The sequence below is a fragment of the Pelobates fuscus genome, chromosome 6 (assembly GCF_036172605.1).
Source record: "Pelobates fuscus isolate aPelFus1 chromosome 6, aPelFus1.pri, whole genome shotgun sequence".
NCBI lineage: Eukaryota > Metazoa > Chordata > Amphibia > Anura > Pelobatidae > Pelobates > Pelobates fuscus.
This window is the reverse complement of record NC_086322.1, coordinates 16500393-16516365: the sequence shown is the minus strand read 5'-3', so window position 1 is coordinate 16516365 and position 15973 is coordinate 16500393. Positions and strand designations below refer to the sequence as shown.

The window sequence follows — 15973 nt, the reverse complement described above, 5'->3', positions numbered from 1 at the left end:
CTCAAAAATCATACGAATTGGACCAGGGGTTCAAAAGTTAGTACAAATGTGCATTTGACCTTCTGGAAGCATGGTTTTTTAGAAGCTCAAACTAGTTCCCCAGAATCCTCTATCCTGGAGACAATGGAGAAGCTGATTTAATTATATCCAGGGACAAACACAGCCTCCATTAAGCACATGTTACCAGCAACCACCAAAAGACATAAAAATACATAACTCCTGTTATACTAAACAGAACCCCCACATTCAACCCATCCCCAGATGGCTTGGATCTGAGCGCTCAACATATCCAAACAGCGTTTAGATGCCACAAACACAGTTCAAACGCCATGGGGTTTAAGTTTCGTATGGGCTGATGAGAGGGCCCATAATCCTGGGGCAGCCCAATAACCCACAGTATGCCCAAATACCATGCATAAAGGGCCAAATCGCCCAGGGACCGTAGTCACAGGGTAAGAGGCGGGCAAGCAGCCCCCTCCAAACCACAGTGGCGAAGTGGCTTTCGCTACATATCTTCCCATTCGGGGGTAGACTAACCAGGTACCTGACCTTCTGCCGGTCAGTACCTAGATTAGTCGGGCAGCCCACCCATAAAACAAAATTAGCAGAGTAGCCCACCCACAAAACAAATTTAGCAGTGTAGACCCCCCACAATAAAGAGTTCACAGAATGGCCCACCCACGGTACATAGTTCACAGAGGGTCTAACCCACAAAACAAATTTAGCAGTGTAGCCCCCCCACAATAAAGAATTCACAGAATAGCCCCCCAACAATAAGTCATACTGGCCTGTAGGTCCCAAGTTGTGGGGTGAAACTGTGGCACCCTCGGCCTTGCTGGGCAAATGGCTGTGAGTACTTGGGGGCCAGATGCCCGATGTGCTCTGCTCCGGGGTCAGAGCTGGGGTAGTCTCAGGGTAAGGAAAAAAGGAAGGACAGAGGCCAGCGGCGCTCTGCCCAGTTGCCAGCTCTTCCGCTGAGGCAGCCTGTAGAAAGTCAGGCTCAGGGGAAGGAAACAAGGGAGGACAGAGGCCAGCGGCGCTCTGCCCAGTTGCCAGCTCTTCTGCTGGGGGGTCAGGGAACAAAGGAGTTGACTGGGGAGGAGAAATATCACTTACCTCCCCCTGGTACTCCGGCTGCTGCTGGGGGGGGAGGTCGATGCTCTCCACTTTCTGTAACTCCAGCTCTAGTTGGGGATCTGGGCCGGTTGCCCAGCATCCCTGTAGGGCCGGTGGAGAGATCTCGGCCCCATCTCCACCTGCCTGCAGGGGGTCCTCCCAGGACCAGTCTATGAGGTCCTCCACCTCGGGTACCTCTGGTTGCTGTTGGGGAGGGAGACCGGTTGTCTCTTCCTTCAATAACACATTCTGCCGCTGGGGAGTGAGACCGACTGTCTCCCCTCCCTGTAAAACATACTGCCGTTGGGGATCTGGGCCGGGTGCCCAGCATCCCTGTAGGGCCGGTAGAGAGACCTCGGTCCCATCTCCACCGGCCACCTCGGTTTCTTCCTCGTCCCACTCTACCTGTGGCTGGAGTTTCTCCCAACGTGCCCACTGGCCTTCCCTCAACGCCCTGTGTTGTAGGTTCCGGGTCACCATGTCCCACACGAACCGCACGTATTTCTCCTCTGGATTGGGTCCGTAAAACTTCAGGTGCAACCCTACCATCGTGCCAAACTCTAGTACGGAGTAGCTATACGCCATGCTTGCTGTAGCCACTGCTGGTTCCATTATGTTGCTGAAGATAGGGACGCTGCCCAACTCCACACGTTACCGGTGTCTCTGAGCTGCTTCTCCTCGCACTAGGACGCCATCCCACCGCTTGCCACCAATGTAACGGATCGCCTGGCACCCCGACTGGGTACCTCCGTTGAAAGATGCTCCTAGCGCTTCCAGAGGACTCCAAGCACTCCACCAGACACCATAAGCACCGCAGGCTGCAGCTATCTCCCTTCAGAACGAAGCAGGAACAAGCTCTTACAAGAGCTCAGTGATTATAGCAAGGGAATATGCCTAGCATAGCAATCCCTTGTAGCAGATTCCCCCAATAAGAGACAGGACTCAAGTTGAGGGTAAAAATAGAACTCTCTGGCTGCTAGCTTGCAGCCCTTTTTATTAGGTGCTCCCATGAAGGGGAGGGACACACACAGTAACGTACATTAACCAATCACACAATAGTTACATCCCACACATAGCCCTCCCCTCTACCTGTAAACTAATTATCTGTACACACAGGAAAATACAATTATCCTAGGTAGGGAAAATACAGTTTTTACACAACATTCACAACTCCCAAAATATACATCACATTCGCATAAAAATACATATACACAATCAATCCATTCGGGGGAACAACATACTCAAAAATCATACGAATTGGACCAGGGGTTCAAAAGTTAGTACAAATGTGCATTTGACCTTCTGGAAGCATGGTTTTTTAGAAGCTCAAACTAGTTCCCCAGAATCCTCTATCCTGGAGACAATGGAGAAGCTGATTTAATTATATCCAGGGACAAACACAGCCTCCATTAAGCACATGTTACCAGCAACCACCAAAAGACATAAAAATACATAACTCCTGTTATACTAAACAGAACCCCCACATTCAACCCATCCCCAGATGGCTTGGATCTGAGCGCTCAACATATCCAAACAGCGTTTAGATGCCACAAACACAGTTCAAACGCCATGGGGTTTAAGTTTCGTATGGGCTGATGAGAGGGCCCATAATCCTGGGGCAGCCCAATAACCCACAGTATGCCCAAATACCGTGCATAAAGGGCCAAATCGCCCAGGGACCGTAGTCACAGGGTAAGAGGCGGGCAAGCAGCCCCCTCCAAACCACAGTGGCGAAGTGGCTTTCGCTACATATCTTCCCATTCGGGGGTAGACTAACCAGGTACCTGACCTTCTGCCGGTCAGTACCTAGATTAGTCGGGCAGCCCACCCATAAAACAAAATTAGCAGAGTAGCCCACCCACAAAACAAATTTAGCAGTGTAGACCCCCCACAATAAAGAGTTCACAGAATGGCCCACCCACGGTACATAGTTCACAGAGGGTCTAACCCACAAAACAAATTTAGCAGTGTAGCCCCCCCACAATAAAGAATTCACAGAATAGCCCCCCAACAATAAGTCATACTGGCCTGTAGGTCCCAAGTTGTGGGGTGAAACTGTGGCACCCTCGGCCTTGCTGGGCAAATGGCTGTGAGTACTTGGGGGCCAGATGCCCGATGTGCTCTGCTCCGGGGTCAGAGCTGGGGTAGTCTCAGGGTAAGGAAAAAAGGAAGGACAGAGGCCAGCGGCGCTCTGCCCAGTTGCCAGCTCTTCCGCTGAGGCAGCCTGTAGAAAGTCAGGCTCAGGGGAAGGAAACAAGGGAGGACAGAGGCCAGCGGCGCTCTGCCCAGTTGCCAGCTCTTCTGCTGGGGGGTCAGGGAACAAAGGAGTTGACTGGGGAGGAGAAATATCACTTACCTCCCCCTGGTACTCCGGCTGCTGCTGGGGGGGGAGGTCGATGCTCTCCACTTTCTGTAACTCCAGCTCTAGTTGGGGATCTGGGCCGGTTGCCCAGCATCCCTGTAGGGCCGGTGGAGAGATCTCGGTCCCATCTCCACCTGCCTGCAGGGGGTCCTCCCAGGACCAGTCTATGAGGTCCTCCACCTCGGGTACCTCTGGTTGCTGTTGGGGAGGGAGACCGGTTGTCTCTTCCTCCAATAACACATTCTGCCGCTGGGGAGTGAGACCGACTGTCTCCCCTCCCTGTAAAACATACTGCCGTTGGGGATCTGGGCCGGGTGCCCAGCATCCCTGTAGGGCCGGTAGAGAGACCTCGGTCCCATCTCCACCGGCCACCTCGGTTTCTTCCTCGTCCCACTCTACCTGTGGCTGGAGTTTCTCCCAACGTGCCCACTGGCCTTCCCTCAACGCCCTGTGTTGTAGGTTCCGGGTCACCATGTCCCACACGAACCGCACGTATTTCTCCTCTGGATTGGGTCCGTAAAACTTCAGGTGCAACCCTACCATCGTGCCAAACTCTAGTACGGAGTAGCTATACGCCATGCTTGCTGTAGCCACTGCTGGTTCCATTATGTTGCTGAAGATAGGGACGCTGCCCAACTCCACACGTTACCGGTGTCTCTGAGCTGCTTCTCCTCGCACTAGGACGCCATCCCACCGCTTGCCACCAATGTAACGGATCGCCTGGCACCCCGACTGGGTACCTCCGTTGAAAGATGCTCCTAGCGCTTCCAGAGGACTCCAAGCACTCCACCAGACACCATAAGCACCGCAGGCTGCAGCTATCTCCCTTCAGAACGAAGCAGGAACAAGCTCTTACAAGAGCTCAGTGATTATAGCAAGGGAATATGCCTAGCATAGCAATCCCTTGTAGCAGATTCCCCCAATAAGAGACAGGACTCAAGTTGAGGGTAAAAATAGAACTCTCTGGCTGCTAGCTTGCAGCCCTTTTTATTAGGTGCTCCCATGAAGGGGAGGGACACACACAGTAACGTACATTAACCAATCACACAATAGTTACATCCCACACATAGCCCTCCCCTCTACCTGTAAACTAATTATCTGTACACACAGGAAAATACAATTATCCTAGGTAGGGAAAATACAGTTTTTACACAACATTCACAACTCCCAAAATATACATCACATTCGCATAAAAATACATATACACAATCAATCCATTCGGGGGAACAACATACTCAAAAATCATACGAATTGGACCAGGGGTTCAAAAGTTAGTACAAATGTGCATTTGACCTTCTGGAAGCATGGTTTTTTAGAAGCTCAAACTAGTTCCCCAGAATCCTCTATCCTGGAGACAATGGAGAAGCTGATTTAATTATATCCAGGGACAAACACAGCCTCCATTAAGCACATGTTACCAGCAACCACCAAAAGACATAAAAATACATAACTCCTGTTATACTAAACAGAATCCCCACATTCAACCCATCCCCAGATGGCTTGGATCTGAGCGCTCAACATATCCAAACAGCGTTTAGATGCCACAAACACAGTTCAAACGCCATGGGGTTTAAGTTTCGTATGGGCTGATGAGAGGGCCCATAATCCTGGGGCAGCCCAATAACCCACAGTATGCCCAAATACCGTGCATAAAGGGCCAAATCGCCCGGGGACCGTAGTCACAGGGTAAGAGGCGGGCAAGCAGCCCCCTCCAAACCACAGTGGCGAAGTGACTTTCGCTACAATGTCCTATTATGAATTAAGTAATATTCCAAAATATGATATCACTTTCCCTAAAAACATATAATTGATTCTGAATACATGTAAATATTTTTGATTAAGGATAACATTGTCCTAAATTAAGAATGATACCAATAAGGCAATAACAATGTATTTACTAATATGTGTATATGTTTTGTTTTAAATGCCACCATTTTGATAGACTTTTAAAGAACTTGAACTTTGACTTGACTTTACAAGAAGTGACATCACCAAAATCAAACGTCAGATAGAGGCTTAGAATACAAGAAGAACACACAGGAAGAGACATCACTGAAATCAAACATCAGATAGAGGCTTGGGATACAGGAAGAACTTACAGGAAGTGACATCACCAAAATCAAATGTCAGATAGAGGCTTGGAATACAGGAAGAACTCACCTAAAGAGAATTACAGCACTTAGGAACCATATAAAAAGGGAATGTGGGACTTGATGGTTTGCTGCACCAGATTGAAGAAGCCATTTTGGCAAAACACATCTCTGGAACTATTTATATTACTATTTGATATTTTAATTGTAAGTTCTTGTTACGGACCGTTTCAGCAGACAAGGGGTTAAAATCCGTTTAGGCGATAATCCCCTTTCTGAGACACAGGCACAGCTACTGCAGAACACCAAACTCCCGAACTGGATACAAAATAGCACTCCAAACTGGAACCTCATGAATAGCTGCTAGCAGATGAACAGGAAAAGCATACATCAGCTTACACTCCTGGCAATCAGTCTCCAACAGCATACAGTGAATCCCCCCAAGAACGAGACAAGGCTCCGTGTTGAGGGTCAAGCAGTGGTCTGAGGTGCTGACACACCCAGCCTGGTTTTTATTACAGTCTTTTCAAATACAGGACCACCCACAGGGAGGTATAAAACAACCAATCACATATCAGTTACATCCCACATATTCCCTCCCCTTATACAGTTAAACATACTTTCTACCCAACTTTCAGAACTCTAAAACCATACATCACATTCACATAAAAATTACATATTCACAATCAATCCATGCAGGGGGACAACATATTAAAAAATGGCATAAATCAGACCTGGGGTTCAAAAGTTAGTAAAATATCTTTTGGGCCCTGGCTGGCACATGGCTATCTGGCCCAGACCAGTTTTACAGAGCCCTCTGTCCTGGAGACAATGGGAAAATAATCCAATTATATCCAGGGATAGAGGCAGACTCCATTGAGCACATGGTTGCAAAAAGACATAAAATTACACAATGTTACAATTACTACATAAAACATATACATGCAACATATCCCCAGATAGCTTAGGCCTGAGCACACATTATCGAATGGTGCTCAGACCACACACATACAGTTCAATTGCCATGGAGCTAAAGTCTTTCCCATAGTCTTTCATTATATGAATGGGCTCCATGGCATTGCTATCTGGGTTATCACCACTCACACAGGGCAAGTACCGAATGACCCCACTGTATTTAAAGGGCCAGAATGAGTGACATACACTCTGGTATGGCCACATACTGTTTTTAAAGGGCCCAATCTCCCAGGGCCATAGTCCAAAGGCAGCAGGTGGGCAACCAGGCTTCTCCAATGCAATGTGGCGAGATTGCTCTCGTCACAGTTCTAATAAAGTTTATACTTTTTAAGGTTTATACTTTTATTTATTTAAAAAAAAAAAATACCATCAATGTTCCTGCATTCTACAACCAAGGGTGGTATGGTCCCTAACCATACTCTGCTGCTCAACTGAGCCAATTACTAGGCTCCAGGCTTGTGAGTATGTGACCTATTTATATGAAAATATTTGTTACAAATGGTATTACACTATATATACATCTCTTTCCTTGAGATACTGCATACTACTGCTGAGTACACAAGAAAACTCCTAAACTACTTTGCATAAAGAAAAAGGTGCATGAATAATATAACTATGTATCAAATAATTGTGCTATTAGCCTTGATCATGTGATCATATTTTCTAATATCCTTCTTGAGGTTTAAGAAGCAGGTGACTCAATTTGAGAGACCTAATCCATTTGAGGAAGTCTGTTATGACGAAACGTGTTATGGAAATTACTTTTTTTATCTGATATAATAAAGGATTTTGGTTTTACAACTTTTTATTGTACCATTACCTTTTTATTTCAATATTTTTTTTCTGGCTTTTTTAATATTACAAGTATTAATATATTTTACTTCATCTACTATTACTCTCAAGAAAATCCCAGGTGGGGTTCATACCACCAACGCTGTCATCATAGAGTAGTGAGCCTGCTCTACACTTGTGAGTACGATCTTTTTATATTTTACACAAATATTATTGTTTTACTAAGAGCACTATTTGAGGCTATTTTTATTTCCTCTCCGAGCACCTAGACAACCACCTGCTGAGATCAACCTTTACCATATCCCATAAGTGGGGATTATACCACTATAGGCGATTCACACTAGAGCTGGTCATAGCTCCCTTATATATGAGTGTAATATCATTATTACCTATACATGGCTTACTAAGTCTTGACATATTGCACTATGAGGATATCTTGTCTCTTCTTTACCCCCATTGATTTTGGATCAACAGCAAAAACACATGTGAGGAAGGCTGAACTTGATGGACACAAGTCTCTTTTCAGCTATGTAACTATGTTACATATGGAGATCAAAGACACCCAGACCTTCTACATCCCCCAAGCAAAAAGAACCTAGGAACCACAGTTGAACCTACTTTGTGAATAGGAGACACATTTTTATGTGACAATTTGCACAGCTGGAACAAGACTTACAGTACTTTTGTTCTTATTTTATTTTATCTTAATTTATGTGACTCAGCCCTTTCCTGTATTTTTTTCTTTGCAGTTTGAATAACTATGTATTGTAACCAAATGATTGTGCCCCATTCAGTATGGGTCCATTCCAATGTGTGAATATACCCCTGCGTGTTATTGTAACCATACAAATAAACATACAAAGTGGGTATTTTAACCTTTTATTGTCATAACTTCATAACTGTTACACCATTTATACACATTTGTTTTACATTATACAATATATAATTCAGAGGGGATAGTACCACTGACTCCTACATTATTTATAATGTGAGGCTCTAAATATTGTGAATGCAAAGTTTAATTATAAATGTAAAAAACCTTGGGAGTCTCCTAAAATAATTCAATCTTGCTCAGGGAAGGGTTGAATATAAAAAAAGCGCAAATACGTTTTGAGATTTTTTGAGATTTTAGTAGCACCTTCTCCATAATATTTTACATTTAATTTAGTTTGGCTCTTGTTATCTAAGTTCTTTGTATTTATTTTTTAAGTTGTTTATCAAATTTTTATTATCGAATTAGAAAATGTCAGTATAGTATTCTATTCAGACATATTTCATCATATTTGCTCATGTTTTTGCTATTCAGTCGCTCCTGGAGAAATAGGGTTCAACATTCCTATCCATGTCTTCTACCTCTTGCTCTACTTAGCTCTGCAGGATGAAAGAGTAAGATTGCCTTAGCACCGTAACAAAACTATATATGGGAAACAAAAAACAAAAAACAAAACAAAAAAAGGATATAAATCCTAGAATAATACAATTTGACTGAGCCAATTTGTAAAAAAAAAAAAAATTGGAATAGTCCTAAATTAATCAATGTTGCATTTTGGCTTGGATGAATTTCAGACAATTCAGGAAAATGATTCAGACAAATCAAAAGTCCAATCACTCATTCCTTCCTTTAAAAAATAAATAAATAAAAATGGATTATTTTCAAACTAGAACACCTGCTATTTTTTATTATAAATACAAAAAGTGAAGTCCTGCGCTCACTCCCATCAATACTGGTCTGGCAGCAATGACTACAGTACACATCAGCCCCAATATATAGTCAAAACCAAAGAAAATAAAAAGTTACCTGCACTCTCTCCTTAATCCCTGTATAATTAGACAAATGGAGGTCATTTAGTTGCTCCAATGGCCATTGGAGGGAATGCCCACCTGCCAACGTCAAGGCAGACCCCCCTAAGCGGGTCCTAACACTGACCCTTCAGCCTGCTTACTTGAGCTTCTGGAAAAGATATCTCTAATGAGAAAATACCCCTCTCTGTCTTGTTAGAGATATCTTTGCCAGAAGCTCAAGGAAATTAAGAATGAGGCAATAGGTCCAACGCGTTTCGTTCAAATAGGAACTTCTTCAGGGACGGCAACAATATTAAAACTACATACAATGTCACAGATTGTAAAATAATGCATCCTATGGCTATAATATTGCCTGGCCTAATGGTTACGCAATATCAGGCATTTTTGCAATGCCAGCTCTTAGTTGACAACATTAGATTAAGTACAGGTGTAATTTTAAGTAGGGGGGAAAAAGAGGATTTACCTTAAAGGAAAACTTTAGTGAGGAATTGATCACCTACTCAACTCTTCCACCCTGAAAAAAAAACCAAAGCTTTCACACATATTACACTTGGAGATTCCTTTCAGACTAAACTACAATTTAGTTGAATTGGTTGATCAGAATAAATTCCAAGTTCTAAAACATCATGTGGTAGCATCTTCAGGGAACTGACTCATCCAAGCCCACATCAACTAAAGTTAATTTTTTTCGCAAAACAAGTTAAGTGGAATGTGAAATTAAGGAGGAATAATAAAACAACTATACATCTAAACAGGATTCTTCTAGCCAATATGGCTTCAGCTACTGAGGGAGACTTATCAGCAGTAATCCTGTGTGCTTACCCTCACTCTGCTTAAGTGGGAAATCCATGGGTCATTGATTCAAATGTGAGAACATAGTTAGCCAGCCTAGTTATTTACTAAGTGAGAATACAAAGTGAAATTCACATTTAAGGCCAGTGTAGCCAAACTGACAGCATAGCTGACTTAGACAATGTTTCCAGACTAGGTTACCAGTATACAGTTGTGAATGTATTTATTTATTTATCTATCTATTTTGATAACTATTTGGAGTAAGGGAATTCTATTTAATTTATTTTGTGCCTGTTTTGAGTTTGTTGTGTAAGTGTGTTAGCACTATACAGTGTTTCTTAAAGGGAAACTCCAGTGCCAGGAAAACGATCCCACCCACCAATCCCCAGTTACTGAAGGGGTGAAAACCCCTTCAGTCACTTACCTGTGGCAGCGGCGATGTCCCTCGCCGCTGTCTCCTCCTCCGCGCCGCTCCTCCTACTGGCTCCGTCAGCCGGCGGGCGAGACTGATCCCGCCCACCGGCCGAGGAGATGTAATGCGCATGCACGGAAATTCCGCGCATGCGCATTAGGTCTCCCCATAGGAAAGCATTGAAAACTATTTTCAATGTTTTCCTATGGGGATTTGAGCGACCCTGGAGGTCCTCACACAGCGTGAGGACGTCCAGCGACGCTCTAGCACAGGTTTCCTGTGCTATGGACCAGGAAGAGACCTCTAGTGGCTGTCTAGTAGACAGCCACTAGAGGTGGAGTTAACCCTGCAAGGTAATTATTGCAGTTTATAAAAAAAACTGCAATAATTACACTTACAGGGTTAGGAGTAGTGGGAGTTGGCACCCAGACCACTCCAATGAGCAGAAGTGGTCTGGGTGCCTGGAGTGTCCCTTTAACACAATAACGTTATATCAGTAAGTAAAGCAAGCACTAACCCATTTTGCTACATAAACCGTTATATTTGCCTAATAAAGATGTGTTATTCTACACAATACACGATTTTTCATATATTTTAACTTTAATTTATTGTAATAAGAAAATGAAACCCACCATCCTCAATTTCATGTACTATTATCAAGCTGATATCAAGGAGGGTAGAGGAAGCGATCGATTCAAAATCCACCATGAGCATTGGCTATGTCACGAGGACTGCTGACACCTCTACCACTGCTGCCTCCACCAAAGCCACCACTATTAATAGTACACTGCCAGATGAAGATTCTTCCCGCGAGTCCATATGACCGTGGTTGGTACGCCACTGGTTATGCCATCACTATCGATTACCTGTATTCTATTGAAAGCTATTAGGATTCTGTAAACTTAATCACTCTCCCACTACTAAAATTGTACACAGTGTAATAAAAGAGTATGATGAAAAACTTGGTGACTATAATACAAATCTAATTTGACTGCAAAAGGTTTTGTTTTTTCCCAGAGTCCAGCATAGCTGTGATATATCTGTCTTTGTTAGATAAACATTCCCAGTCGATGAGAGGTTTTATTTATTTTTTTCCTGTTTTTTTTTTTTCTTGGAAGCAAATAAGTTATTTAAAAAGCAACTATTTTACTCACTTGTGTATACTTGTATATGCCCAAGGTCTGTGCTATGGGTATTGTCGTAGTTGAATAATGATTTCCAATAACTCCAGCCAGCTGCCCTTCTTTACTACAGGAGTAATTTGGGATGGTCTTTCCTGGTCCAGATAAGATCTGTAGGACACTCTTTACAGCTTTCAGTCCATTGGAGCATGAATCATACGCATGGTATCCAAGAGTAATGTTAGGTAATATTTTTGAATCTTTGTTTAATTCTTCAATAGCAAAAAGGAAGGCCAACACATTTTTGTAATAAAGAGCAAGTGGTCTAACAAAAAACAAACAAACACTGATTCAGTTTTATATAAACTTCCCTTATATCATTTATGTGATTAAGAATACATGTAAAAAGAATCCACTATAAATGTAAAGTAGTACTTATGATAGGAAAAGATTGAAAAAAGATATGCACAACAATCTATATTACTAATAAAATCACTTTTAGTTCAATTCATAGAATAAAAATCTAGGCATGTATAAAGTAACACAATAAAGCATACAATTTAATTATAGCCTAACAGAGATTAGAGCTTTCTATGTGTTCCTATGCAATTTTATGTGTGGTCACGCCCGTGATGAAAAGTGGACCGGATCGAAAAAAAAAAAACAGCAGGAAAAATAAAAACCCAACCGCAATAAAAACAAATCCTTCTTTTTACCCATTGTTCTTGGAGGGGTCTGCTTGTCTGCTATGTGAACAGACTTGGTTCGTGGGATTTTATATTTGGTCCAGAAGCCGAACAAGCTCTAGGGTAACAACATTGACTATGTTCGGTAGCTGGTTCAGTTTTTAAACTACCGAACTAGACCGACCGATAGTCTGTTTGTTTTGATATTATTTGTGGAGAGCCACACCTTTTCACCTTTTTTGTATTCAGGTGATAGTCTTCTTCTTTTGTCAGAGAATTTCTTCTGAGTGGCTAGAGAAGATCTTAAATTGAGTTTGAGAGTTTCGAAAACCTTGTTCATCTCTTGAATTAGGGTGTTCACTGAAGTTTTTGAACTATATAAGGGAGTAGGTAGGTAAGAAATGTTCATTTTGTAACTTGAATGAATTGAATAACTGTAGGAAAATTCAGTCAAGGCTAACCAGGAATTCCAGTCAGATATTGTTCCAGGCATTGATTTACTCTATCAGTTTGGCCGTTTGTCTGAGGGTGATAAGAGGAGGAGAGTTTATGTTTAAAGTCTAAGGAGGAACTTAATTATTTCCAAAACTTAGAAGTAAACTATGAACCATAGTCTGAAATTATTTCTTATGGTATACCATGAAGTCTGATGTTGGAGATGAACACTTGTGAAAGTTTGGATGAGGTGGGAATTTTGGGTAAAGAAACTATATGTGACATCTTGGTAAATCAATCTACGACAACAAGTATAGTTGTTTGTTTTTGGAATTAGGTAAATCGACGATGAAGTCCATAGAGATGAACTGCCAGGGTTTGTCTGGAATAGGAAAAATCATGAGTATTCCGTATGGTTTGGTGGACAGAGCCCAAGATGCAAATAGATGCTTAAGGTCAATGACCAAGTTCATAGTACCAAAGGATCAGATGAAGAGAATAAGAGGGAAGTCAGAGGTGCTCGGATTTACTTATATTCCAATCTACTTTGCATCTATCACAAAGGACCTACTACTATAGAACCTCTTAACCAAAGAGACTGAACAACTACAAACCTATTTAAGTATGTATATTATTTCCGTCTAGCTCTGTTTAGTTGTTTTCTTATATCCTGTTTTTCCATGTCCCCTGTAGATAGAACCTACAATCTCTCTTATAGGTGTATCTTCTATTATACTTCCTACAACTTCTTTTATAGGTTTACCTTATTGCAACTTAGGGCATATTGCCTAAATCCTGTTTTCCTATTTCCCCTGGATATATAATCTATAATCTCTCTTATAGGTTTGTTTTCTATTATATTTTCTATAACTACAATTATGTGTTTACTAGTATGTCTAAAATATCAAATAAAGACCCTGCAATTAACCCCAGTCTCATCCCTGACCTGCACAAGATCATGACACACAGGTTCAGAAGCGATGATACAGGCAAGGGTCAAAATCAGGATATGACAGGAGAGTCTCTGAAGGTGTTTACACAATCAGGAGCACAGTAAGTGAAGGTTGTGTGTGTGACATATATAGGGAAGTGGGCGGTCTTGTTAATTGAGGCTCCACCCTGGTCTCCATCTCTTGTGCCTTTAAAAGGCTCTGTGTCAGCGCATGCGTGCCCTTTGATTCTTCTGAAGTTTTACTTGCTGTGTGGTCGCATGTGGAAACAGTGGTGTTCTCATGAACAGACTTCTGTTCTTGCTGTGTTCCTGAGCAGGCGTCCATGCAAAGGAAGTTCTGTCTGCTGTATAGGTGAGTAGAGTTTGCATGAACAGAGGTGGCGTTTGTATGTATGGAGTTCTTCCTTCTGCTTTAGGTAAGTTGTGTTCTTGCGAACAGAAGTGCTGTTCGCATGAACGTGAATGGACGGCGTGGGTGATTAAACTGACTGTGCTGCCTGGGGGGTCGCGCTCTGACATGGCGTCCTCATGGTGTGAGAGAGACGCGATATGGAAGCGTGAGGTAGGTGAGTGTGGGAGCGAGGTCCTGATATCCGGTTTAGAGTTTTGACATACAGAGCAAGTTGATACATAGGAAGAAATGGTGTCTATCAGATTAGGCCACCAAAACTGTCTTTTGGTTAATTCAGTGGTTTTCTTAATACCTATATGAACTGCAAGAGGTAAATCATAAACCATTTCCAGGGCTTTTGCTCTTAGAGAAGGGGGAATATACATTTTGTCTTCTTTGTAAAAAATGCTGTCTTTTTTTGGTAAGACTAGACTGAATGTGACGATCTACTCCATCTTTTGTAAGTTGTTTTAGTTTATCCATAAAATGTATATATATATTTCACTTTATTCAGATTTTCATAATTTATACATGTCATTCTATCATTTGCTTATACAAACTTTTATTTAACAAGTTACAAAAAAGTGAACAGTCAAATATACGTTGTTGACAGTATAAAAAGTTGTAAAGAATTAAATATGCTATGTACTACTATATTTGTAACATTCATTCTGGTCTAGTCCTAACAGTTAAAAGGCATTTCCCTTAATCCTATGCTTCTTTTTTTTTTTCACATTATTGTGACAATTTATTAATTGCTATATTAATTTCTGATCTTCAAAAAAATATAAATGAGAGACTGAGTCTATAGAGCCTGTTTTCCTCTTATATTGGATGTATGGATCCTACTTTCTTATCACATGAAATGTTTCCTTTACCCTTAAATCTCTTCCCATTCCTAATCCACCTCTGGAGGTATAAACTATAGGGTAGTTTAATTATGTATGATCTGATTTTAACTATTTAGTAACTTTTGGCCATTCTGACCAGATGTTTTTGTATACATTCTTTTTTCCGATTTTCTCATAAAAGCCTTCTTCCGTATGGCATTGATAATTAATTTGATTGATTATTTCTAACCATGTTGGTGAAAATTGATTTTTGTATGCAATTCTGGGAATTTTCTCTCTCCACACAAAATTCAAAAATGCTTTTTTAAATTGTGAAAGAATTTTAAAGGGTACTCTGAGCGGTATTGATCTAAATAGATACACTAGTTTTGATAGTACATAGGCAGACATTGTATTTAGTCTTCCTATCCAAGCAATCTCCAATCCCTTCCATTTTTGAAAATTATCATTAAATGATGCAAGTAATATGTTGTAATTTACTTCTATTATATTAGTTAAATTTGGGCAAATTCTAATAACTAAATATTCTGCTTGTCCCAATCCCAGATGTATCTCTTTCGTAAATTCACAAACCAGACTTTACATAGGACACAAGGTCATGCGTTTAGACTAGAAGAAAGAAGATTTCGTCTAAGGCAAAGGAAAGGTTTTTTTACTGTAAGAACAATCAGGATGTGGAATTCTCTGCCTGAAGAAGTGGTTTTATCAGAGTCCATACAGATGTTCAAACAGCTACTAGATGCATACTTGCAAAAACAGAATATTCAATATCCCATACTACCTACATCTGCATATCCTAAGACGGGGATTATACCATCCAGGCGATATACAGCAGAGCTCTTAGCAGCTCTGTAAAGTGTGAGTTTGCCTTTTATCTGATATTCTACACATATGTGTATCCACTTATTATAGCATATTGCACTATTGCTTGTATTCTTTGAGTTTCTCTTGAGGTCTTCTCACTGAGTTGTACCAATCAAGATTAATATGTATGAATAATATATTTATTCTACACTTCTGAACACTATTTAGGCACGGTTTACCACTCTTTCTATTTTTTGTAAATATATATATATATACCGTATATACTCGAGTATAAGCCGAGTTTTTCAGCCCATTTTTTGGGCTGAAAAACCCCAACTCGGCTTATACTCGAGTCAGAGTCTGTATTATGGCAATTTGCATTGCCATAATA

The 15973-nt window shown here is 41.6% G+C and overlaps 1 protein-coding gene across 1 annotated transcript in view; it reads right to left on the bottom strand.

Annotated features, from left to right (window-relative positions):
• The window catches only part of LOC134566001 (vomeronasal type-2 receptor 116-like), a 107873-nt gene extending 95004 nt beyond the window's left edge, over window positions 1-12869 (bottom strand). The window contains exons 1-2 of the mRNA XM_063425715.1: window positions 12788-12869; window positions 11497-11735 (exon numbers count right to left, since the gene is read on the bottom strand). Of these exons, the coding sequence (XP_063281785.1) occupies window positions 11497-11735; window positions 12788-12869 (321 nt within the window). The remainder of the gene's footprint in view (window positions 1-11496; window positions 11736-12787) is intronic.
• Window positions 12870-15973: the final 3104 nt, after the last annotated feature.